General features: G+C 32.3%; 1 protein-coding gene across 3 annotated transcripts in view; it reads left to right on the forward strand.

Annotated features, from left to right (window-relative positions):
- Window positions 1–27,836, forward strand: part of LOC145265570 (poly(A)-specific ribonuclease PARN-like) — a 160,256-nt gene that overhangs the window by 87,414 nt on the left and 45,006 nt on the right. For 2 of the 3 annotated variants that reach the window (XM_080121542.1, XM_080121544.1), the window contains exons 17-20: window positions 1,632–1,687; window positions 2,752–2,838; window positions 6,855–6,929; window positions 12,181–12,355. In XM_080121542.1, coding sequence (XP_079977668.1) covers window positions 1,632–1,687; window positions 2,752–2,838; window positions 6,855–6,929; window positions 12,181–12,355 — 393 coding nt within the window. Of the gene's footprint in view, window positions 1–1,631; window positions 1,688–2,751; window positions 2,839–6,854; window positions 6,930–12,180; window positions 12,356–23,560; window positions 23,712–27,836 lie in introns of those variants that run through there. The other variant, XM_080121543.1, reaches the window with a different exon arrangement.

The following is a 27,836-nucleotide window of genomic DNA, read 5'->3' on the forward strand; positions in this document are numbered from 1 at the left end:
CCCAGCAGTAATCTCGTCCACACTACATTGCACTGTAAAATTATAAAATTATTTTATGTAACCGCTTGAATTAGTTTAAAATGCAAAAGTTAAGTATCACGGTTCAATTGTGCTCTAAAGAGAAACATTCATTTCAAACGCGCCCCTTGTCTTATCAAAGAAGCTACTGTTGATTTTCATATGCCCAGCCCTTCTGCTTGTGTGGTGATAAAACTTCTTAAATGCACTTGTGATGTTAAGCTGTATAAGGGAGTTAGCATTGGTCAAAATTGGATTGTTTCTTCTTTAATTGGATTTTTATTTATTTAGTTTTTTTTTTTTTTCAAGTATTGATTTTTAATACTTATTACAGGCATTCCAATACAAACTATCTAAAACCACTCCCTGACACATAAACTACATGAGTGAATAATTAAAAAAAAAAAATTGACAGAGCTGTTTTGAAATCCATAGGGAACGAACTCACATACATGTAGTCAAAATATCTTTTATATATAAGTAGATGGGTTGGGTTGCCTGTACCAGGCCAAGTTCATAAGATGCTTTTTTCTTTTAAAGGTAAAGAAACCTGATCAGTGCAGGCAATGATATGATGAGTGTTTAATGTGAGCTAAGCTAAGATCTGATAATGCTAGGAAGATTAAATTTGGACAGTATGGGGAGATATATGTTGAAGAGTAGACTTAGATAGTATGGTCACGTTAAAATAATGTGAGTTCTTGTGTTAGATGTGGAACAGCTGAGATAATAGTTCAGCAGTTTGTATATGCTGTCGCTATGTTTAGCTTCACATGCCTCCCAGCAGTAATCTAGTCCACAATACATTGTAGTCTACATTGTGCTGTAAAAATTATGCCATTATTTTTATATAATGGCTTGAATTACAGCTTAAACTGCAAAAGTCAAATATTATGGTTCAGTTGTGCTCTAAACAGAAACATTCATTTTAAACGCGCTCCTTTCTTATCAAAGAACCTACTGTTGATTTTTTTTTTTTTTTTTTACCTGGGAAAACATGGGAAGAAGTGATAAGGATGGACTTGGGAGAAAGAGGGATGAATAAAGACCTGGCCAGAGATAGGTCAGTTTGGAAAAGAAATATGGCTGTGTAATGTGAGACTAAAAAACACTTAGATTTGATAACTTTCAAGGAAAATAAAATCTGGACAATACAGGGGAGTGTGTAAAGACGAGGCACTTTGATGGTACGCCATGTGGAAAGAATAAGTGAATGTTCTTTGCAGTAGTAGGTTCGATCCACAGGGAAAGCAAAAAAAAAACAACACAAGTAATAAGGATGGATTTGAAAGACGAAAGGAGAAGGACCTCGTTAGATATAGGTTAGTTTAGAAGACTGGAAATAATCCTCAATATGTTGACTTGAAGCAAATGTTGTTCAGAGTTTGTGAACTATGAATAGTAAGTAGATTTTATTAAGATTCTATTCAATAATTTTCCTTAATTTTTTGTGTACACTGATATTTTTCACTGTGATGTTTTTTGTTTTTTTTGCCCTGACAAAATTTTTACGTTTCTGTTCATTTTATTTTTTTATTTATTTATTTTTTTTTTTTGTTCTGACAAAATTTTTATGTTTCTGTTCATTTTATTTTTTTTATATTTTTATTTAGATTGTTTATGAGCAGAGTACAGGACATTCCTTACATGAATATTGCAGGAAATGATTGTAAGTGAGAATCTGAAAATTAGTACATCCCTTATTTGCCACTTCCTTCCTCTCCTCTTTCTCTTCCCCCACCTTTCTCCTTCCTCTCTTTCTCCTCTTCCCCCACCTTTCTCCTCTTCCCCCCCACCTTTCTCCTCTTCGCTGCCCCACCTTTCTCCTCTTCGCTGCCCCACCTTTCTCCTCTTCGCTGCCCCACCTTTCTCCTCTTCGCTGCCCCACCTTTCTCCTCTTCGCTGCCCCACCTTTCTCCTCTTCGCTGCTCCACCTTTCTCCTCTTCGCTGCCCCACCTTTCTCCTCTTCGCTGCCCCACCTTTCTCCTCTTCGCTGCCCCACCTTTCTCCTCTTCACTGCCCCACCTTTCTCCTCTTCGCTGCCCCTTTTCTCCTTGCTCTCTCCTTTTTCTTTACCCCTCTCCCAGTTTTTTATTTTTTATTTTTTGCTTTCCCCTCTTCCAGTTTTCTTAAATGATTGGTGATTATTTTGCTGTATAGTATCCCCCCCCCCAAAAAAAAAATCAGCACTGCTTGAGTCCAGTGACAAGGAAAAGTCCAGGACGACTGGAAACAATGCTGAGATAAGCGGAGAGCACATACAGCGCATGGAATTGCCAAATGGTCATTCATGTGGTACTGGCCAGGCTCAACGTTGCTTAACTTCAGTGATCTGATGGGAACCGGTGTGTCAAACGTGATAAACAATAAGTATACAGTTTGATGTCAGTGTGGGAACTGTACACAATTATTCGTGCGGAACTGGAGATGTGGAAGATTTACACAAAGTTTGTCTGAAGAGTGCTCGGAGAAGGTCAGAACAAGTACATTGCATCTGGAGATTACTTTTAAAGAAACTAGAGTTTCATGTGTGTACTATCAACAAAAGTGCCCATATGAAAAAGTCTGGAAACTTATTGAAGGCACCTTATATTTCGAAAGGAATATTAGTAACAGCAAATTATAACGATTTATGTAGAAATCACCATGGAATTTCCAGATTTTATACTTATTATATCTTGACTTCTACCTGACCATTATCTAATATATAAATGCAACTCGTTTTCTTTTAGTGCAACCTGAACGTAATCATGTATTCCATGTGACTTTCCCTAAAGAATGGAAGGCAGCAGACCTCTACCAACTCTTCATGCCCTTTGGTAAGTGTTTGTTTAGTCTATTATAACAATTTTAAAACTTGAATTTTTTATTTTATTTATTTTTTGTTTGTTTATTTATCTATGTATTTTTTTTTTACTTTTCTAGAATTTTTTTAGCTAAAAGTTTGTTTGCTTTAAAATAATTTGAATATTTTTTCTATTGTTTGGACTTATTTTGAAAATGTAATAAAATATTAAAATGGTAATTTGCTTAAAGCATTACTGGTAAACATAAAAAGGAGTATGGTAACTTGTTAAATAAATAATATAGCTATTTAATAAGGCAGTTTGCAATGTGGAAAAGATCAGAATGTTTAAAAACACAAACAAAAATAATTGGAAATTATGTGATACTATCGATGACAAGGCGTGTAAACTCCTTCTCTAGAAGGTAGGTTAAAATTCCTCCTATTTTTTCTACTCTGATCGAGGAGCTTAAGTTTGATTTTTTTTTTTTTTTTTTTTTTTTTTTTTTTTTCTCTCCCTCTTTGATATAGGAAACATTTACAGTGGGCAGGAACCAAAAAAGGAGGTACTTTGCTGTACCTTTTTTTAGAAAGGTAGTCGGAGACCCTTTGGATGGCAAGAGAGTTAAATGTACAATTGTGATTCTGGTTTTGTAATCAACCGGACAGGTGTTGCTTCGTTCTTGTTTGAGGTTGATTGTCATATCTCTGCTGTTTCAAACAAAGCACAGTCTTGAAAAGTCCTTGAAGTTTGGCTTTTGCCTTGAAAAGGCCTTATTTCTATTATCTGGAAAAATCCTTGTAAAAGACCTTGAAAATCGTACTTATATCCAGTAAAAATTTGTGTCAAAATATTAAAAATAAAATCGAAATAAATACTATTAAATTATTCTTTAAATTTTAATAAAAATACTATTAAAATATTTTTTAAATATTGAAAATAAAATTGAAATAGACTGTATTGTTGTGAATACAAGAGTTATATCCCTTTATCATGAAACTATCTGATGTTTTCTATATAACATTAGTGATAAAAGGATGAAACTCTTGTATCCAGAATACCGGAAGTTCAAAAACTAAAAGTAAAACAGTGTAGATCAATCTACAATGGGGAAAATAACATTTAATTGCATTCGGTTGTTCAAATATAAATGGGTCAGGGAATGTAAATATGATTGTTAACAGCCATATTGTTCTCTATGTGAATGAAAATGACTTTTCATGTTGTTAATTAAGTTTTTTTGGTTTATTATATTATTTTGGTTTTGAAAACTTGGATTTTGTCTGGAGGAGACCTTAAAAAGCCTTTGAAAATGGACATTGAAATTCTTTACGAACCCTGTGACCTAATGAAATAACCTTAGAAGTTAGTGATCCCTGGAGGAGGTTGGGTTAAATAGAGCTGAGAGGAAAAAGATATTGAAATCCGTACGTGAAAAGAAACTGGAATCTTAGCAAGATCTCCATTTCAGTAATTATATGAGCAACTGGACACATGAAAAAGAACTTCAAAAATTATCTGGTAAATATACCCCGTGAACCAAGTGCAAGAGAGATACAAACAATTGCACTTGAAGGGATAGTTTGGATCTTTAAAAAATCTCTCGGTTGGAATGCATGGTGTGTGTGTGTGTGTACGTACGTCGCGAGGAAATAAAAGAAAAAAACTTGACTCGCTTTCTATTTTAATAAAAACCTTTATATCTGGTATTTCCAACAACGCATTTTTTTCTAAACATTTAAACAGTTGATTTCTCCTACTTCGGACGCGTGAGACTTTTTGTTCCTGCTATGACGTCACACGTGTCTCAAACATGCGCTTTTCCAAACACCGGCTACGTCTCAAACACATGCTTCTCTTGTAACACTTGTGTCCTTTTATCTCTGCTGTGAGGTCACTTTGCATAGTCGGCTTGGTCATTTGCATATATTTATACAGTTGGTGCTGTCAGCGACTCTGTTACATGTGTATGTCTGGCATCCTGTAGGATACCCCATCCTAAAGTAGAACAAAATGAGAAATTAGAAAAAAAACAAACAAAAATCTAAAAAGTGTATAATGAAACATAAAAATTATAAAAAAAATCTTAAGTCTTAGCAAAAGATTGGATTTAAAATAATTTTTTTAATAAAAAAAGCAATTGTTAAAATTTAAAACTAACAAGAAAACCTAATCTTGCTTCGATCAATAATTTTAAACTTGAAAATTTTAATTTTTTTGTCTTGTTTGAAAATTTTTTTTTTTTTTCTTTATGAAATTCTCAAAATTCAGTGCTTTCGAGATTAGTGATGGTTTTAAACCAACGCATTTCAGGTGAAACCATGATTACATATGTACGTGGCATGTCGAAATGAGTATAAATTTTTTTTAAATTACGGAAAATGATCCAGTAGAAGATGTGCTAGATGTATTTTTAACAAAAAAAATTTTCCACAATTATGTTCTGCCTTTTTGTTTAAAAATGGCGAACGTTTAATTTAAAGGGAGATAAGTTGGTTTGTCATACTGAATTGGTTGCACAACTTTTCCATGCTAAAACATACTTGTAATTATTTTTATACTGTATCATTTTTCGTAATTTTTTGAATTGATCGTAATTGCAACGTGACACGTTAGTACATGTTTTCACCTGAAATGCGTTGGTTTAAGAGATCACCACCGTAAACAGGCACCTAAAATTTCAGGGCTTGTTAAGATAGTTGACAGATCTTTTTTTGAATATGTTGTTTTATGCAAATGCAGCAGTACTTAATTGTCATGTCGAAAATAGTAATATATCCCAAAATTACAATAATTCATTGAGTAGAACAAGTATTTAAAAAAAAAATTTTTTACTTAGGAGTCACTACTTATCAAGGCCCAGAGGCCACTCGAGGATAAGGGTTAAAGAATGTACAGTAGTTAATGGGACAACATATCAGTAATCGTTAGTAGTGGAAATTTGGTAAATTGGATTACGTAAGGGGATGACTCATTAAGAACTTGTTTACATTGGACTTGAAGACGACCATATTGTAATCGGCTAGAAAGCAGGCAAACGAAAGACCATTCCACGGGTGTGCAGTTCTAAGAAAGAAGCTTTGTTCATGGAATCTGCATTTAGGTTTAGCCATAGAAAAAGAATGGAGGGAAATTAGTGATAGTGTTTTCAGCTAGACGAATGCTTCTCGTGAAAGTTTGGCAAGAGGGGACCATAGATTGGAGCTCATACGAGCGCTTGCCATAAAAATAACGATAAAGCAGAGACAGGCTCACAGACATTGCGGGAAGAGAAAAGAGCATCCCCCACTAGGTTACGAAGTCTTTGAACTCTGTCAAGGCAGGATAAGTCTTTCTAGTTGCTCCTACTCAGATGTGGCAACAGTACTCCATCCTTGGACGTACCTGGCTCTTAGCATCAGCAGTGAGATATCTACTGGATCGATAGAAAGATCCCACCATTTTTCCAGTGACCTTGGCAACTGCTATTGTGTTTTAGTAAAAAAAAAAAAAAAAAAATTCTACCACTATGATTTGAAAGTATGTCCGCTATTAAACAAGTAAAAATGGAGATAAGTATTTTCCCTATATTCGCAATCTTCAAGGTGTTCACATCCAGGGAAAATGCAATTTCCCCTCAAATTACTTTTAACTATAATTTACTACGCAATGAATTTTAGTAATTTTTGGATATATTACTATTTTCGACATGACAATTAAGCACTGTTTTTTGCTTAATACCACATACAGTAGAACCTCGGGATACAGCATTAAAAATTAGTAACAAAATACAATACAATATATAATACACATGTATATAATAAAACAACATTATAAATAACACTGTAAGGCGGGGCAAATACTGTAACCAGGGGTCGGAAAAACATTGTATTCCAATTCGTAACCTGAAATAAACGTATCCTAGGGCCATCATATTCTGGGGTTCTATTGTAGTTAAAACTGTTGATCTGTTGACTCGCTTTTAACAAGCAACAAAATTCCTAACTTGAAGTGTTTGTCTATCCGAAACTATTTGCTATGATTTTATGTAAGTATTTGGATATTTGCAGGCAACATCCAACTCTCGTGGATAAATGATAACACGGCATATGTGGCCCTTCATAATAAGGACAATGCTGAAATGGGTAAGTCTAAATTGAATGCATACGAGTTGACATCCACGTTCCTTTTCTCTAAAAATAACAAATGCCATTGAAGAAATTGTCAAAATTCACAACACTACCATACACAGAATTTAAATTGTGTTTATCTTGAACTTCACAGCTTTGTTGTCTTGACATATAATGACTTAACATACAGCATTCTTGGCTGTGTGTGTTTTTTTTTTAAATTTTCTTCATTTTTTTTTTTGTTATCTGAAGATGATTCAACAATGAATCAAAAATGCTAATGATACCGATGAACATTTGTTAATGTTTTTTATTTTTTTCATATTTTGACAAAAATGCAAAAAATTTCGTTTTATGTTTAACAATGTTTGATTAAATAAAAGAATGCCATCTCGATGCCTCCATTCAGTCTCAAAAGACAAAGGATACCCTTTTTGTGGGAGCATCTGCGTGTGTAATTGTTTAACAAGGGTTGCGCAGTCACCAACTGCATCTCTCCTGAATCTGCACTGATTGGGTCCAGTAGCAAGGAGAAGTCCAGGAATACTAGAAACAATGCTGAAATAAGCGGAGAGCACATACAGCACCTGGAAGTCCCAAATGGTCACCCATCTGGTACCGGGCAAGCTCATTGTTGCTTAACTTGGGTGATCTGACGGGAACCAGTGTCAAACATGATTATGCCGTCTAAATACATAATATATGAAGTATTTTTTTATTTTTAGAGGCAGCAAACTTTAAATTGACACCTATTTACTATAATTACAGATTTGGCAACTATCAGTTATTTGGAGTTCAGCTTGTTTTGGTAATTAATTATGAAGAGACTGACACTCGAGCAGTGTTTGCAAATTTATTTCATATTGAAACATTTGATGAATAATTTCACAAAATGGACCTGTCAACTGGTCATTTTGTGTGAGTTAGTCCCATTAGATTTTCTTTTAATTTTTTTATTTATTTTTTTTTTTGCATATATGTAAAGTGCCATGTCTACGCTGATAAACCCAGGGTTTGCAAAAACTTGAAAAGTACTTGAATTTTGAGTTTTGCCTTGAAAAGGCCTTGTTTTTCAAATTGCCTTGAAAAGTCTTTGAAAATATGAAAAATGTCTTGAAGGCCTTGAAAATCGTATTTTTTATGTCAAGTAAAAATTTGTGTCAAAATATTAAAAATGAAATCGAAATAAATACTATTAAATTATTTTTTTAAGTATTAATAGAAATACCATTAAATTATTTTTTAAAGTATTAATAGAAATATTAAAATATTTTTTTAAATATTGAAAATAAAATCGAAAATTGAAATTGTATATTATCATGAACACAAGAGTTGTTTCCCTTTGTTTTCCTTATAAGTTTCCTGGTAAAGGGACGTAACTCACAGGTGGTTGGAGAATGTCCTGATATATAATAGAGCATTTCTTATTTTGGATGATCTTAAGTATGTTAAGAGTGTGAAGGAAAAAAAAAATTTCCCATGCCAACCTGCAAGTCCTATGGGACAGTGTACCAAGCGACAAAGGACAAACTTCTGATTCCAAAGGTAGTTTTAAGTCACCTGCACCTGCAGCACTTCCTATGATAGGAACTGATAGGCCTATGGGTCCTGGATAATCTATATCTGATGGCTTGCAGGCTTTGGGGAGTGTAAAGCCACCTCTTAATTGCCATTGCTCCCAGGTCCACTCTTCACTGTAGTGGTAGTACCTGTTGGGGTCTCAACTATGGATTAAATAAAAATTGACTTCAAAAAAACCAAGTATATCCTATTGAAATATTTTTCTTCAAAATCACTGGATTTGGCACTAAATAATCTAAAAAGGGTTGATATGCCGTAAAACAAAAACCAGCCAACCAACCAACGGCAGCCCTATGGCGCCTTTCCTGGCAGAAGATCTCGGTCAGATGGTCTGAGGATTGATGAGATGCTATATAAGATCTGAGGGTTTACGTGTATCTGATGAAAACATGAGCAGGGTAGCTGAAGATGAGGAAATGAGGCTCAATTACATGGAGGTGGAACTTGAGTTCCTTACAGAAAAGAGCACCAAGAAGCCGCAAAGAATGGGGTGTCTGAGAGACAGATACTTGCCTTCAGAATTGAGGCTATCAAATTTTTTGACAGTGTGATGAAAAAAATCCTGCATAAATGCCCACTGTCCTATTTCCTTCTCAGACAGCTGTCATCTGCAAACCCAAGACTAATGGCCACCAAGCAGGTACAGTGTAGAAGGCAATTCAAAAATGCATTAAACATTCTTGTGTACAACAGGAAGGTAAAGGAAGAGGAGTGTGATAGTGTCCTGAAAGAATATGACACTTTTCTTGAACATATACTTGTCATTGGATCGGAAAAGTTTGTTGGGTTCAACCACGCGAGTGAAGATGACAGGCTATATTAACTGTTTGCAACCTACATGACTGATATTTGTTACAGCATGCTATTTCAAGTTGTGAAAACTGTTCTGGTGCTCTCTTATGGCTAGGCCGACCTTGAACTATATCCAATGGTGAGGCCCCAGCTTGCGGGCTTTGGGGAGTGTGGAGCCACCCTCTAATTGCCATTGCTCCCAGGTCCACTCTCACCCGGGTGGTAGTACCTGTTAGGGTCCTAACTATGGGTTAAATAGAAACGGACTTAAAAAAATATATTCTATTAAAAAAATTTTCTTCAAAATAACTGGATTCGTCATTAAATAACCTGAAAAGGGTTGATATGCCGTAAAACAAAAACAACCAACCTCATGGCCAGGCCAGTATAGAGGATTCTCCGTGAACAAGGAAATAGAGGTGGAGAATATGAAGGATGGACTGTAGTGGCACAGTGGATCATTTGTGACCAGGTTAAAGCAGCAGGAGGGGGTGCTTCAAATCCCAATAATCAATCCCCTGATTGTTTCGGTCCTGGATATGACCTTAAACTATATCCGATGGTGAGGCCTCACATTGAGGGCTTTGGGGAGTGTGGAGCCACCCTTTAATTGCCATTGCTCCCAGGTCTACTCTGACCCGGAGTGGTAGTATCCGTTAGGGTCCCAACTATGGGTTAAATAGAATCTGACTTTAAAAAAAAAAAAGAATATACTCCATTAAAAATCGTTCCTCAAAATAACTAGATTCGGCATTAAATAACCTGAAAAGGGTTGATATGCCGTAAAACAAAAACAACCAACCAACCAACCTGATTGTTTCGTGCTCCATGGATTGACACAGGTATGACATGTACCTGGAAAAACAAAAAGAAGAGAAACAAAAAGATAGACAAAAACTTCATAGAAAGGCAGACCTTGAACAGATAGAAGAACTAAATAAGAAGGTGAGAGTAGAAAATGTCATTGACTTCATCAGCAGATGCTCTTGCTCTGAAAGAAGAAAATTCTGGAAATTTGAATCTGTTGACAAAAGTTAAATGCTTTCAGAAAATCGGCCTTTGAAAAAAAAAATGAACTGGCTAAACTCAACGAAAGGTTTCAAACTAAACAAGAAATATGAAAATGATGCAGAATCAATGAATGAATGTGTAGTTATGAGCTTACGCTGTAAATAGTTGACCAGTTTTGTTGCGTGTTAGAGAGCTTCATGTAAGTGACTGTGTTACATTTTAAATCTACTTCATGAAATAAAAATGACTTTTTCTATTATTAAGTATTTTGGTTTATTATATCAATGAATTTTGCCTTGAAAAACTTTGAAAAACCTTGAAAACAAACATTGAAAATCTGTACGAACCCTGAAACCAGATACAATAGACTATTTAAAAGACAACATTCAATGCGTTATTGCCAAAATACAGCCTAATTTAACGCGTAGAGTGTGTGAAAATTGCCATATACACATAAACCACAAAGGCCATATGCCCAAAATTGTATTTAAACTATAAATGTTGAAAATTAATCTTTGGAATAAACCACAAATTTGTATAATAAATATATTTTTCTGTGATTTAAAGTTTGCCACGTTTAAAAAAAAAAAATACCCTTTTTATGTAACTTTTTCTTTTTTTCTCCATATTATGATTCTTTGGAGTACTGTTCTCATCTTGAGTGTTATTTTCACGTTTCGGTTGATATAACCTCCGATCTTCATCAGGTGTATCTCTTCAAACTCAGGCATCTGGACAGAATTTCAAACAGGACTCTTTATTTACTTCACGGCGGGTAGCTCTTATTCTGTCAGCCATGACTGGATAGTATTTTTTAGTTGCCCACGCTGAGAATTGAACCTTCAAACTTCAGGAGAATATCACTTTTTCAATTGATTTTTCCAAGTACTCTAACCACTGCGCTACAGGTCCTTGTGGACAGTTTTAGAACAAATTTTAGGAGTCATGAACCTATTTTATTTCTAGTTGGAAATATCACTATTTTTTTTTCTCATTTGTATTTATTATATTTATTTATTTTTTGAATTTATATTTTTATAGTAATTATTATTAATGCATTTATTACTGTGTGTGTGTGTATATATATATATATATATATGTATATATATATATATATATTAATTTTATTTATACAAACATTAATGACCATTAATGTTTGTATAAATAAAATTAATATACCTGCTCTGTTCACTCATTGAGCACTATTTTGGTAGACACATGTTGTTTCATTGGATGTACTTCTAGGAAACTAAACTCTACTGGCTATATATATATATATATATATATATATATATATATAGTTTACTTATTACTGTATATAATATCTATTATTTATAATTAATGGTTCCCATATTGTGTCAAATTCTATAATAGGTCTACTTAGTAATTGATCGTCACCGAACATATGTACTGCTTTTTTGAGATGTCTTACTCTCCGTTGTTCTTCTTTATCTTTATTTTTTCTCTATTTGGTCCAATAAGGGTTCTCTATTTGGTCCAATAAGGGTTTCCTTTTTCCCTCCATATATGGTCAGTTATACCCAACTTTTCAATCTCTCCAAGTATTACAGCGTGATCTATCATTTATTATCAACGGTTCCCATATCGTATCAAATTCTATAATAGGTCTACTTAGTAATTAATTGTCACTCAACATATGTGCTGCTTTTTTGAGTTGTCTTAGTCTCCACTTTTTTTTTTTTCTGTCTATAATATTTTTCTTCATTCCATAAGATTAGATAATTTTCCCTTTCTTTCCAAATATAGTCAACTATACGCGACTTTTTTCATTACTTGAAATGTTTGAAAAATGACAGAATCCAAACCATGCAAATAACCCTTTCAGAAATGTTTTTTTTTTCTTTTTAATTTTTTGATGCAGTGTTGAAGACTCTTAACCAGGCTGAAACATATAAAGTAATTTCCTACAGTGAATCAAAACGTAAAAACGTCCAATCAAGCGAAAGCCATCAACGGAAGCGTCGCCATTTTATCTTGGAACCCGATTCTGTCGAAGATGGTGGTAATGTGAAGAAAGTGAAAACCCTGAATGTCGAGTAAGGAATTTGTTTTCTTCAGCTTTGATCTGACTTTGACACCGTCCTTTGCCTCCTCTCTTTTATGTTTTTTTTTTTTTTACATCCGTGCAGCTTATTTCTGTCTTTCTTTGTCACAGTTTTCATCTGTTTTTCATAAATGCTTTCTAGACAGATGACATATTTGGGAAAGGAGGGATAAGAGAAAAGAAAAAAAAAAAAAAAAAACGTTGAAGAAATTGATATAAAAGATGTAAAAAATGCGGAAAGTAGGAATAATTAACGATGAGTAGGTAAATTGTTGTAATTTATTTGTTAGGCATAATAAACTAAAGTGAGTAAGGTTAGAGTAAGGTAATAATGTTAAAGTGTGTAATTAGTACAGCTATGACAACAGCATATTCTTTTCATTGTTTTGACTCCTCCATGAACAAAGCTTCTTTCTTAGAACAGCCCGGCTATGGAATTGTCTTCCGTTTTCCTGCTTTCCAGCTGACTATAATATGGTTGTCTTCAAGTCCAGCGTAAACAAGTTTTTGATGAGCCGTTCCATACAAATTTACCGAATTTCCATTACTAACAATTACAATATTGTCCAATTGTCTACTGTACACTTTTTAACCCTTTATCCTCGAGTGGCCTCTTGGCCTTGATAACTGGTGCTGCCGATGTAAAAAAAAAAAAAAAATATATCTGGCACAGTTAATCAATTGAGAACCACACCACTATCTAAAAGCATAAGATATTAACTGATATGTACTCGAGTCAAATAATGAAAAGAATATTCTCTTGTCATAACCCTAGTCATAAGCTAAAGTGAGTAAGGTAATAATGTTAAATTTTGTAATTAGTACGGTCGTGACAAAAGGAAATATTCTTTTCATTGTTTTGACTCTTGAGTATATCTCCGTTAATATTTTATGTTTTTATATAGACTGATGTGGTTCTCCGTTGATTAACTGTCTTACTGTGTTGGCTATATACTTGAGAATCAAAAGAATGAAAAAAATATTCTGTTTTCACAGCCCTAGTCATAAAGTCAGTAAAAACACTAAAAACTTTTCCAGGTAGGTAGAAGAGTAACTTATCTGGCCCTTGAGTAATTAGTAGATTAGGAGTCATATTAGATGAACTTTTGAAGAGTGTGGAATTGCTAAGGATGTGGGATTTGTAGTATTTGTAAATAGTTAATGTTTTAACTTGAAAAGTTAAATAATTTATCTTAATCTTTGAAGTTGTTAAAGAATTTTCGTATGGATATAGAAAATAAAATTTATAGATTAAGAGTTACTAAATTTATAAGAATTTCTCAATTAATAAGTATGAGAGTAAAGGTATGAGGAAAATGGGTTAATCTCCAAAGAATTAAAAGGTAAAATAATATAAAATGTGTAATTTAGTGAGGATTGAATAGCAATACAGATGGTTGGAAGTATGGGTGTTTGGTTATACTACAATATGAATAATTGGATATAGTGATGTAAGGGATAAGGAGTAGTTTATTTTGTAATGGTTGTAAAGTTTTTTTTTCTTTGTTTTTTTTTGTTTTTCTTTGTGTTTTTTTTCTTTGTTTTTTTTTGTTTTTCTTTGTGTTTTTTTCTTTGTGTTTTTTTTTCTTTGTGTTTTTTTTGCAGTAATAAGCTACAATGGGTAGGGTAATAGTGTTAAAGTGTGCAATTATTATATTGAGGGAGTTATACAGGGTGACCCCCCCCAAAAACGGGACATTCAATTGTTTTTCTGAGCATTTTACAGTCAACGGGGAAGAAAAGGCCAAAGACCTTAGTGTTAGTGTTTTGATGTGAAGTTTTGAATATAATAAACTAGTTATGACCAAAGTTTCATTTCATTCGGACAAAACACTAAGAAACGGGGCCTAATTAGAGTTGGGGCCCGTTTTTTTTGGTCACTCTGTATTAGATGAGTGTGAAGTTGCTGAAAAGGTGGGATTTGTAGTGTCTGCAAATAGACGTTTCACTTCTAATGTTTTATCATTTTTCTCTCTTTGAAATTAATAATAAAGAATTTTTTGTATAGACGGAGGAAACTGGGGGAGTTTAAATATTTACAGATACTACATCTTTTTAAGAATCTTCTAGTTAATAGTAGGTGTAAGGTTATTTTGAATTGGGTTTAGGTAGTGGATGGTTAGTGAGATTTTGTTGGGGTGGTTTGGGTTATTAAAGGAGCTTTATGAACTCTAAATCAGTTTTAAATGAAATTCCAGCAAATCTGATGTGTTTTTATCATTATGAATTTTTACAGTGATTGTCACTTTGTAGACTACTTCTGTCTGTAGGCATTCTTGTTTAAGTGGACATTCTGATTTATTTATGCAGTTACAGTTTTTGGTATTACTGTTAAGTATTCTATTATATTTTTTAAGTATTCTTTCTAGGTTGTTACCGCAACTGTAACTGAGTTTTATGGTGTTTTTATTAAAGATTTTGTGTAAGATATTATTTGGGGGGAAGTGGGTATTAATTAATTTGAAGAATTTTTTTTCCCCAGTTTAGTTTTAATCATGTTAAAAGGTGGGTTAACCCAAATAATGTTTTTTGTTAGGTGGGTTTGATTTGATATAGTTGATTATGATATTAATGTATTCAATTTCTTTAGGGCTGCTCCATGAAAGGGTTTGTGTTTATTGACAATTTCCAGTTTCGATGAGTTAGTGCTAATTCTTTTTTCATTGAATTTGGGGGTGTGGTTAATAATATGGGTTCAGCAGAAGCAACTGGTCGTTTTATTCTCTACAACTTAACAAAAAATAATAGATAGCAAAAATATAGGACTTTATAGGGATGACGGATTGCTAATTGCTGAGAACTCCGATTGGCCCAAATGTGAGAGAACTAAAGAGGATTTAATTCGGGAAATGAAAAGAATCAACCTAAAAATTGAAATCAAATCTAATATTAAAACTGTAAACTTTCGTGATGTCACTTTTAACCTCGCAAATGATACACATGAACCTTATGCTAAAGACGGTACCGATCCCTTATATATACACCGATTATCTAATCACCCAAAACATTATTAACCACACCCCCAAATCCATTGAATGAAGAATTATCACCAACTCATCGAAACTGGAAAACTTCAATAAACACAAACCATTTTATATATATATTTGTCATGAAATCTATAGATAAAGATTAAGAATATTCTAAAAAGTTTTGAATCAAGTCTCCCCTTGCGGTTATTTCAAATTATTTTAAATCATATTAGCAAGTTTAAGTCTCCCCTCCATCAAGGCCAGAGGTTTAGGGGAATACATATATATATATATATATATATATATATATATATATATATATATATATATAAAATGAAAATTACAATTAAATTGACCAAAATGATCCAAGATGGTAAAATTAAAGTATATTATAAATATTAAAGAATTAATATTTATAAAGTTATCTCAGCCAGATGTAAAAGCTCGATAAAACCAAATAGGAAATAGAGCTTATAATACGAGCAAACAGTTAATAAAACATGTTAAAAAACACTTTGAAATGAGTTAAAAACATATTTAATCTGAAAAGGAAACACTAGATAAGTGGATAGTCCTTAATCTGCGGAGTTTCGAAGAAATACTTTCCTTCTCATCAGAGGGTAGGAATTAGCAAAATGTGGGATCGGATTTTGCATTCAAAAGTATTTGATGAAACAACAAGTAAGTCAAAGATCTTACTTGAAAACAAAAAAAGTGAAGCAGAGGGAATATAGTGAAGAAAAAGGTGATTACACGTGAATGGATAGTCTGGTGAAAGATAAATAATCCAGTGACGGTAAAATTCAAATGTATAACTTCAAGATATATATATATATATATATATATATAGGCATGGCTCAGAGGTTAAGAAATGCAAGTGAAGAGTTGTATGTTTTGGTTTTGATTGTAGCTGATGGCACCTAAGTCATGTATATTTTAGTTTTGATTTCACTACTATATATTACATTTAATATCATAAATGATAGAGAATTGTGTCTATAATAATAAATATGTAATCTGCATGAATTAAAATATATTTAAGAGTATCTTATGATTGTATTTTTTTTTACCCTAACATGTAAGTACAAAGATTTTTGTTTTCTTTTTAACAGCAATATTCCTTAGAGTGGTTCAGCTGGAGAACCATCTTTTATAAAAAGGACAGTCATTTGTGTGTGTGTGTCTCCGCTAAAAACGTTCGTCATCTGCATCGATTGATAACGCATTTGCTTACAAATTTAAGTTATGCAAATTCACGCCCAGCGCGCAGCATTTTTTTTTTTTTATCTTGTATCTTTTAAAATTCTCAACTTTTTACGATTGTCCACCATGCAGCATTTTTTAATTTTTTTATTTAACACAATAAGATGGCATCCAAGTCCCGTTTTTAAAACAATTTTTTTTATTTAACCATATTTTAAGATCAGGCAATGCCCCCCACCTCTTTCCCCACTAGTCATAATATATATATATATATATATATATATATATATATATATATATATTATAAGAGAGAGAGAGAAACCTATAGTTTTTTTTTATATATTACATTTTCACCCCAAACAAGTCAAATTGCAACTTTGGTGTAGGGGGCTACTATCAAGGGCAACAACTACTGGGGTACTATGTAGGGATTTGGGCAGCAAGATGTCGGTTCACGTTACACTTGAACTTCTTTTTCTTGCCCTGACCTGATGTTAAAAGCCAACTTTGTCTATTTAAAAATTAAAATGAACTTTTTAATATACTCAGTCATAAATATGTGAGCAACTACATGAACATTAACTATTTTGCATATTCCTTAAAAAAAAACAAGCATTAATGAATTACTTATTAATTTTTATGGTTTCTTATTTCATGATTGATTTCATTTCACTGTTACACTAAATTCTATTTATGCGTAGTTTCTACATTCTGCATAATTGCACAGAATTTTAGATGAACACGTTCTAGCATACGGAAATATATGCAAGTGACCTTGTCGGTGTATATGCAAAAACTCTACTAGATTCCTCTTTGAATATTTGGTATACGGAGTTGAAATTTGATATATAGAATATTTGGACCTGTAGCACATTTTTAACTTTGTTTTTAACCGGCAAAAATTGCCGCGAAGGGGTCAAAATTGAAAACAAAACAGACAAACAGGCAGACATCTCATTTATATCATTTGAGCCCAAACAAATCTCATAATATTATTGATATAAATAGATTAAATAAAAGTAAAATGTAGTTCTTTTTTTATAAATGTGAAAAGCGAACCCAGACCCCACAATATTATTGGTATGAATAAATTAAAACCTTGGCAGGGTAAGTCGAATGAAACATTACTTGTGCTGTTACTTTTTCACATGTGCAAAATTAAACATTTCTAGTCAAAGTTGCTTGATTTTTAATCGTTCGTACCGATCTGTCAGTAACTCAGATGGTAACAATGCTGGAGAGATAAATAAATAAGACGGGATTGCTAAACATTGTTTTTGATTCTAGCGGATGGTACCTAAGTTATATTTTGTAACTTTCGAAATCATCACTATATATTGCATGATAGTCAATAGAGAATTGTCTCTAATAATATATAAGATATCTGCATGAATTATAATAAAGTAAAACCCCGGGATACGGTGGCCCTAGGATACGTTTTTTTTTTTTTTTTTTTTTTCAGGTTACGATGTGGAATACAATTTTTTTTCCTGCCCCTGGTTATGGTATTTGTCCCGTTTTATGGTGTTATTTATAATGTTATTTGATTATATACATGTGTATTATATATTGTACTAGTATGGGTACCAGGCATTGCCTGGGGTTGACATGAAGTTCAGTTTGACAACACCTAAGGATATTAATCATTTTCATCATGGGCAACAATTTAAAAAATAAAGGAACGGATGAAAACATGTAAATATAATTGTCCCAAAAAAGCATGTGATACTCTATTCTCTGGATATTGAGCACTTTTTGTTGTCCGTGTGTTAAAAAGACCCCCCCCCATCCAATAAATAAATAGATAAAAATAAATCAAAACAACTTTTGTTTCAATAAAAATAGCAGCAATGTGCTGAAACGACCGAAAAAAAAAAAAAAAAAAAATTAGCCAAACGCGTGCGTAATATGCATTTTTTAAAAAAACTTTTGTAAAGGTACTTTTTCACTGGCTTTTTTTTTTTTTTTTTTTTTTTTTTTTCATAAATAAAGGAAATTTTTTTTATTTGCTTTATTAGAGGCGGGGAAAGGGGGAAGGTTTTATGTTTCTAGAAGTTTGGTTTAAGTTTGAATTTGAACCGGTCAAATTTCTGTATAGCCGTTTCAAGAATATTAAAAACAAACAAATGAAATTTTTTCAGTTTATTCGTAAGTGTTTTTTTTTTCTGTTTGAATATTAAAAAAAAAAAACATTTTTCTGTTTACATAGAATTTTTTTTTAAGCTAAAAACTTATAGAGATTACCAAATTATTTTATTTGGTGACGTTTCTAGCGGAGATAACTCTACGCCTTTAAAAAGGTTGATATCGGAAATAATTCCAAATAAATTAAATTGAATATATTATCAATTAAATTGTTATTTAAAGTTTATTGAATAACAATTTTAGGTAGAACACTTAAAACAATTCTCTTGCTAGAAACATTAAGTAAAATTAACATTAAGATACTGCTATTTAGTAAAATCGATTTTCATTAATGCAATATGCAAATGAGGTGGCTTCTTAATTGTATATTTTGCAAGAATCGTACCATATATAGAAATAAATGAAAGAGTAAAGTAGCAGACCTTTTGTATATATTAATCAAATTGTGAACAAACAGACAGACATAGAATACAAATTTATATATATAGATTGTATTTTGTTACTAATTTTCAATGCCGTATACCGGGGTTCTACCGTATACATATTTATGCATATTTTATGGTTGGGCAATGCTTGGTGATCTTTTAGTGTGTATGTATATATATCTATAATATAAAGCTGAATGTCTGTGCATGTGTGTGTCTGGTCACGAATAGGCTCCTATATGGTTGACTATTTTAAAAAATTGATTACATATAATGATAGAAGATATATCGAGACACAGAAATGGGTATGTTTGATCTGGCAGAACGATGGTTCATTAAAATTGTGGGGTCGGCGTTTGCACCTGGTCCACAAAGTATGGAAATAAAAAAATTAAAATAAACTTTTACAAGTGTTTTTGATATAGAAGTACATAATAATAATACTTTGATAAGTATGTTTTAACTTAAATAGGGATGGTATAATAAAATTGTGGGGTCTGCGTTTGCACCTGGCCTCCATAGAATGGAAATAGGCACAAACTTTAATAAAGACTTTTCATATCTATCTGCGTAAGTATACTTTGATAATTATGTTTCAGTTTGAAGAAATATGGTATAATAAAATTATGGGGTGTTCATTCGCACCTGACCCTCCATAGAATGGAAATATGTCACAAAGTTTAACAAGGTTTTTTAATATAGATCCACAGAATATTGTGATAAGTGTTTCAGTGTGAACAGGTATGGTATAATAAATTATGGGGTCTATCTATTTTATTTTTACTTTCATCATATTTTGCTTTGGTTTTGATACCCCCAAATTTATAACCCTTCCTTTTCATAACCTATCATACTTTCATAAATCAGTCCATTTTCTGTAGGCTGTTTTTGAACCCAGTCAACGACGGGTACTTTTGCTAGTATATATATATATATATATATATATATATATATATATATACTAGCATTTCAGCCCGGCGTTGCCCGGGTGTTTCGAGATGTATGCTGAGCAAAAAAAAAAAAAAAAATTGATCAATTTTTTTTAACTTTAACCCCTATTATGATCCCTTAAAATTTATTGTTTTGGGCTCTAATCAAGTTATTAAGTTAGATCCATGTCCAAGGAACCTATATCTAAAATTTCAAGTGTTTAGATCCAAAATTGTCGGAGGAGTTTGGTAGAGTTCTCAAAGGTCAAATCGTTGAACTTTGACCCCTTAACAGCCATATTTCTGGCCGAAAACCGATCACATAGATTTTTCCAAATTTCAGTACCCTGTATATCAAATTTCAAGTCTGTAGACTGAAAATTGACCGAGTTATTGCGTAGGGAAATATAGACAGACACACAAACATGTTCACTTTTATAGATTATATATAGTGATGGAATGATTCCAATATTTTTCCTGATTCAGATTCTTTATAAATCTTTAAATATTTAACTATATTGTTGTTTTCCTGATTACCATAAAAACACGTTAAATGTGCATATATTTTCTTAAACCTAAAAAAAAAACAACTTTTGGTTTGATCTATAGATTTTAGTTTTACTCAATAAATATTTGTGGAAGATTTTGTTTTTAACCAAGATCAGATAAAAAAGGGGTACTGAAAGGAATCGCTTTTGGCATCAGAAAATAGACACAAATTTTTTCTCGATTCTAATACCCCAAAAGTTTTGCTTTTACAAATTTCAGATTCCCGACAGTAATATATGCATTAAGCAACATTTTCTTTTTAAATCAAACATTTCAACTGTTTAAAAATAACCCCTCTATCATTTCAAAAGAAAATAGCTCTATAATAAGAAATCTGCATGAATTAAAATATAATATTTATGCATATTTTACAACTGGGCAACTCTGGGTGACCTGCTAGTATATATATTATATATATGTGTGATAGAACCATCCCAATATTTTTCCTCATTACTGTAAAAACGCACGTTGTATATGCATGTATATCTTACAATATATAAAAGGCAAAATGGTGTGTGTTTGTATGTCTTGCAAAAAAATTCTGACAGATGCGTCGAACAATGCTGAAACCAGTATCATTTTAAACCTAGGTCTTTTGGACGATAAATATTGAAAAATTAGCCTAAAACATTAATTCCTTGATTCTCAACTGGGCAGTTTTCTACAAGGAGGGGTTGCTTTTTTTTTTTTTTGTCGACATTTTCGCATGTCATTGTCTCTGTTGGATTGACTGGTCTTAATTCCAATGTTCGCAACTTTCGTTTTTTGACATGGGCGCATTGGCTAAGACTTTATTTATTTATTTATTTTTTTGCTTTCTTTTTCTCCACTTTTTTTTTTGGGGGGGGGGGTCCTTACTACACCACCTCTACATACTCTGGCAATGCCGGGTACCCCCACTAGTATGTATATATATAAATATATATATAAATATATATATATATATATATATATTTGAACTGTGTGTATTTAAACAAGTTTTTACCTTTTTTGATTTAAATAAACATTGTTAAAAATAAGAGCTTCTGCTTAATTATGCCTTTTTTTATTTAGCTGCCCACATAGATGCTTTTTATAAATCCAAATATTACAAAATGTCTTAACATTATTTCTCTCGAACCATTTTTCCTCTGTCTTACACCGTTTCAATGAATCTCATTCTTATTCACTCTCACCATGTCCGTCTGTAACCTCTTTCACCATTTCAAGAGAATTGGCTGTATAATAATAATAAGAATTCTGCATAAATTAAAACATATTTAGGCATATTTTACAACCAGGCAATGCCGAGCAATCTGCTAGTGTATAATATATATAAAATATGCATCAAGTGCGCTTGAAACCAAATCACAACATAATATTAGTATTAGGAAAATAAACAAATATTTTACTTGTTTGAATTTATCACAAATATATTTTGAAGGTAGCCTTCATCTTCAATGTGTTCTTTTTTTTTTTTTTTTTTTCTTCTTCCTTGCCATGTTGTTAATTTGGAGAAAGAAGTCTGTATAGAGCCGCGTGTTGTATCTGGTGGTTGTATTTTGAATTGCTTGAACTGTGTGCAGGTAACGCGAGAATAACGTCAAATAATGAGAGTTCAATAGAAACATTGTTTTAATTTGAATAAAATAAAATATTCATCAAATGCGCTTGAAACCAAATCACAACCTAATATTAGGAGATATATATATATATATATATATATATATATATATGATTTGTACAATATAATCGCGTTGGCACAAAGGTTCTTGTCATATTGCCGAAGTTAAGCAATGTTGAGCCTGGTTAGTACCAAATGGGTGACCATTTGGGCATGCTAGACATATGTGCTCTCCGTTTTTGTCTGTGTTTGTGTCCGGTCATCTTGTACATACACTTTACTTGCCACTGGTATTTAACAATGTTGACTCGAGGAGAAGTGTGGTTGGAGATTGTGCACCTCCTGCTACAAAAATTTCGAACGCAGCACCCCTTTGTGGGTAATCATAATCTGTCAAAGGCTGAAAGAGGATGTTTATATACACACAGTGTCCACAAAGTCTGGCTACATTATGTAGCCAGACTTTGTGGGCACCCTATATATATATATATATATATATATATATATATATATATATAGGGTGACCTGAAAAAAAACTGGGCCCAACTCTAATTAGGCCCCGTGTTTTGTCTGAATGAAATGAAACTTTGGTCATAACTAGTTTATTATATTCAAAACATCACATCAAAACACTAGGGTCTTTGGCCGTTTTTTTCTCCGTTCTACAGCATATGTTCTAGATGGCCTCCATTTAGTTTTTTTTTTTTTTTTTTTGGGTCACCCTGTGTGTGTGTGTATATATATATATATATATATATATATATATATATTAGTGATGGGATGATTCTGATACAATTACTGATTATGTACTAAATTCCCGATTCTTTATAAATATTTAACGATATCATTGTTCTTTTTCCCTGACTACGGTAAAAACACATGTTAAATGTGTGTGTGTGTGTGTGTGTGTATATATAAATATATATATATATATATATATATATATATATATATATTTATTTAAATGTACAGAAGGTCAGAAAAACATTGGTACCATCGGTTTGAATGTTTTTCTGACCTTCTGTACATTTAAATAAATATTAAGCTCTTATATCGAAAAAAGGTTTTTTTCTTTGTAATCGAGCACTTTGTTGGAATTCTTTCCCCAAAAAAACGGTAAACAAATATATATATATATATATATATTTGAATTGTATATATTTAAACAAGTTTTTTTTTTTTTTTTTTAAACAAACATTGCTAAAAATAAGAGTTTTTGCTTAATTATGCCTTTTTATTTTTTTAATTTAGCTGTTGACATTTTTCCTCCGTCCTAAACCATTTAAATAAATCCCGTTCTTATTCACTTTCGCCATGCCCGTCTGTGCCCTCTTCCACCATTTCAAAAGTGAATGTTTTTCCTTGTTTTTTCAGCGCTGTTCCCTTCATATCCAAGCGTTTTTCTTCCAGACTCAGAATAATTGACCCCAATACAAACAATCAGATATCGCTAACGAAACGAGGTACCGAAAATGTTCCGAATAACAATCCGTTCTGCCTTTTAAGCTAATAAATGATCCACTAATCCGAGTTGGTCTAATCTTCATTTCTAAACCACATTCGAGAAACTCTGCCTACATCTAACCTGAGCACACTTGACTCATTTCAGTCAGAAATATCAAATTCTAGCCAATAAGTTCATGACTTAACATAATGTCATGGAATTTGTTAAATGCATCCTAGAATAAGGCATCTATTATATAAAGAGCATGTGTTTATATGTCCAGCTAAAACTTGAAAAATACACAACAAATACCTACAATGATATTTTTTTAAAAATCTGTCTAATCTTGGATATATTATATCAAAAATTATTTTAAAAAATTGTGTTCAGATCAAATTTAATGTTGTCAACATATAGTCATCTTTTAATATCATCCAGCCACTAACTCCAAAGGGAAGTAATTGATTTTTTTTTTTTTTTTTCAGAGTTATTTTCCTTAAATTAACTAGTGTGTGTCCCTGTCCAGAGAAAGGAATAGTTTTGGCAAAGAGGGGAAGGGGAGGGGAGAGGGGGGGATAGAAGTTATGTTTGTCTCGGCCAATGCTGGATAGCCCTGTTAGTTTATTATGTATAAAACACAGTATGTATGTGTGTCCAACTAAAGGTTGAAAACTACAAAATAAAAACCTATAAATTTGCTATATTCTTCATCGGTGTTGCCCTGGAAGTGGAAGAACTGAACTGGCTTCCTCTGAAGGGAGGAAGTTTCAAGGGAATATTAAATTCACAAGCAGTCTCCAGTAGTTGACCCAAAATTAATAATATCTGAAGTTAATTCCCTTATGCTGATTCACTCATTCAGGAATCTATATAAGGGTGAGTTATGTGTGTATGTCAAAGTGAGGAATGGACTTGACAGAGTGAGAAGAGAGGGGAAAAACGAATAGAAAGGGTTAAAGAAAAAATTTTTTTTTTTTTAACCTAGGCAATGTTAAAGAGCCTTACTCATCTAATATATAAGGTAAAGTTGGTCCTTTCTTTTTGATGTAATGAGCAAAGCTGATCTCCCGCAAATAAACAACAAATAATCAATTGTGCTTGACATAGGTTTTTTTTTTGTCCTAAGCAATGCCAAGGAGCCCTGCTAATCTAATATATAGAGTAAAGCCAATCTCAACAAATAATCAATAAGATATAATGAGTCGAATTTGGACTAGAACTGTTGGATCTAAAGGCTGTATGTAGCTCTGCATTAGTTTAATGTTTCTGTGATTTTGCAGGAGAGAACTGAGGCAAGTTAGTCAATGATGTTACATGAAGCTATAAGAAATTGAGTGCTTTTATAGTATACCATTGTTTTTCCATTAACTGGCTGCCATCTTGAAAATAATGGCCACCATATTGAAATTTTTTATGACTAGTATTTTTTTTTTTTTTTTTTTTCACAAAACATAACCTACATAGCACATTCACACCAGATGTCATGCTTGTATGACCAACGGAATGATTCTGGCTCCAAATCACATTTAGGTGCACCAATATCTTGGGCAAGAAAGATTCAGCGAGATTTATTTAAATAAATGTTGCTGAGGGATGTACAACTTTTAATTGTTGGACAACTAAAACATACAAAAAAAAAACGTACCAGCAAGTGAAAATTCCAAAAATCACAATACAGCCATTATCCTGTTAATTTCTTCACTACAATCGTTAATGCTTCTTCCTACAAAATAAATATTTGAGTCTGGTTTGTCAGTTCTTTTACTGGATCGTTGTATCATGTTATTAGCAATAAAATTTAATTAGATTTTCATTCTGCCCAGAAAGTACTTTGACCCAATCAGAATTTTTTTTAATATAGTCATCATCTTACTGTGAATGAATTGAATTTAAAGTATTTTATTTATTTTAATACTAGCTGTGATGTGCTCGGCGTTGCCCAGTCATAAAATATGCTTAAATATATTTTAACTCGTGCAGATTTTGTATTTATTATTACAGTCAATTCTCTCTTGAATATTATATTGTACCTAATATATAGTACTGATTTCAAAAGTTTAAAAATAAAGACTTGGGTGCCATCAGCTAGAATTGGAACTAAAACATTCAATGCTTCAGCTACATTTCCTACCGTTTGAGCTATCGACAGATAAGAAAGCTTTAAAATTCAATGATGTCTGTCAAGCTATGAATGAATTAAATAGTTTTTGTCTACAAGTTGAAATACAAAATGTTCATTTCAACTTGCCAGCATGTTTCTGTACGTGTTATTCATCTATCCAACGATTTTACTCCTTATAAATAGGATATTCTTTTTATTATTTTGACTCTCGAGTATATATCAGTTAATATTTTATATGCTTTTAGATAGTGATGTGGTTCTCAATTGATTAACTGTGTCGGATATATACTAGAGAGTGAAAACAATAAGAATATTCTCTTGTTATAGCCCTAGTTATAAACCATCCTTGGTGTAATGTTACTATTCCCTGTTAAATTCAGTGTCATGTGAAAAGTGGTTGAAGAGTTTATTGGTCCCCTGACAAAAAGAAGGGCGGACCTGTAAATTCACCCTTGTCCATTCGTCCGTCTGTTTGTCCGCACTTTTCTCAATAACTACGCCTTGGAATTTTTAAAAAATTTTGCACAACCATTAAACATGATATGAGTAAAAACAAAAGTAACAGAACAGATTTTCTGAAAAAAAAAAACTCCGGTTGCCTTCACTAGGAGTACCTTTCGGGTTAAAATGGCTAAAATTGAAACTTTTGTGCTTATTAAAAAAATTGATACCTTGGATTTTTATAAAACTTTCTGAAAAGTTGTAACTGACTGATTTCTATATAATTTTGTTTGTCTATACTTCGTGATAACTCTTGGATGTGTCCCAGGGGCTCTTTTAGGGCTAATAAAAACACTCCATTTTTGGGACTATTTTACCATATTTGTCCAAAATTTTCTGTGGTATGTCTCTTTAGCATTTTCTTATGGTACTGAACTCAAATTTAAATATGTTTAGGCCTTGGGGACTTTTGGGGCTAAATGGGGTAGGGGGAGATGATGGCATCGTCATTTCTTTTTTTGCATGGTGCAGAACTCAAATGTACATATGTTAATGCCTTAAACTGTACCGTTTGTTCATTTTCACCAGGATTTGACGTCCCCTGGGGACTTTTGGGGCTAAATGGGTGGGGTGGGGGGGCAAATGCTGAACATAGTCATTTTTTTTATGCCTCGTTCACTGTGAACTCACGGAGGACCATGCATGCTTCACTTGTTGGTTAGATATTTACACATGTACATACAGCTACTGTTTTAATTTTATAGATAAGGTCAATCTCTTTATTTCATTGTAATTGATAGATTTTTGCTACAAAATTTGTAAAATGGATTCAATTTTAATGACTTTTAGAAAATACTTTCAGAATTATTTTACTGCTTTCTCCATCCACCCTCTGACTTTACGTACCTCTTTTCTCTCTTTGTGTATCTATCACTCTCTCTTTCCATCCACTCCTCTCTCTCTGTCTTTATACACCTTCCTCTCTCTCTCTCTCTCTCTCTCTCTTTGTCTATCCTCTCTTTAAAACCTCTCAGAATCTAATATGTGAAATGTTTTAAATAAGAAATAAATATTTTGTCTTTAAAAATTCCAGTGAATAATAAAGTATTTGTTTTTTAAATTAATGTTTTATTAATTTACTAATCTTTAATTCTATTTTAATCAAAACAACTATTTTTGTCTATTTCTGGTTTAATGATAAAAAGGACGGAGTATGGAATACGGATCCCCAACTGACTTCAAAGCAAAACATCTAGAAAAAAAGACATATCGGTTGAAACTAGTTTTCCTCGACTTTCGCACACACAAAATGAGTTCTATTATTTATGACAAAGGTTGTTTTTTTTTATGTAGACCGCATTTATATATTTACAAAACTTTTGAGCGGGTTTTCTGTGACACTGCGTTTATATATTTACAAAACATTTTAGTTTCTGAGCAGATTTCTGCAAATTGATATTATTAAAAAACAAGTTATATTATTTGCAAAACTTTATATTTTTTTATATAAAATATCAATTTACGAAAATCCGCTCGAAAATAAAAACATTTCGTAAATATATACACGCACTCTACATAAAAATCAGTCTTCGTTGTGAATAAATAATACAGCTCGTTTTTATTATCTAATTTATGAAACTCAC

Source organism: Euprymna scolopes, chromosome 40 (genome assembly GCF_053919585.1).
Source record: "Euprymna scolopes isolate OS-2025 chromosome 40, ASM5391958v1, whole genome shotgun sequence".
Taxonomy (NCBI): Eukaryota; Metazoa; Mollusca; class Cephalopoda; order Sepiida; family Sepiolidae; genus Euprymna; species Euprymna scolopes.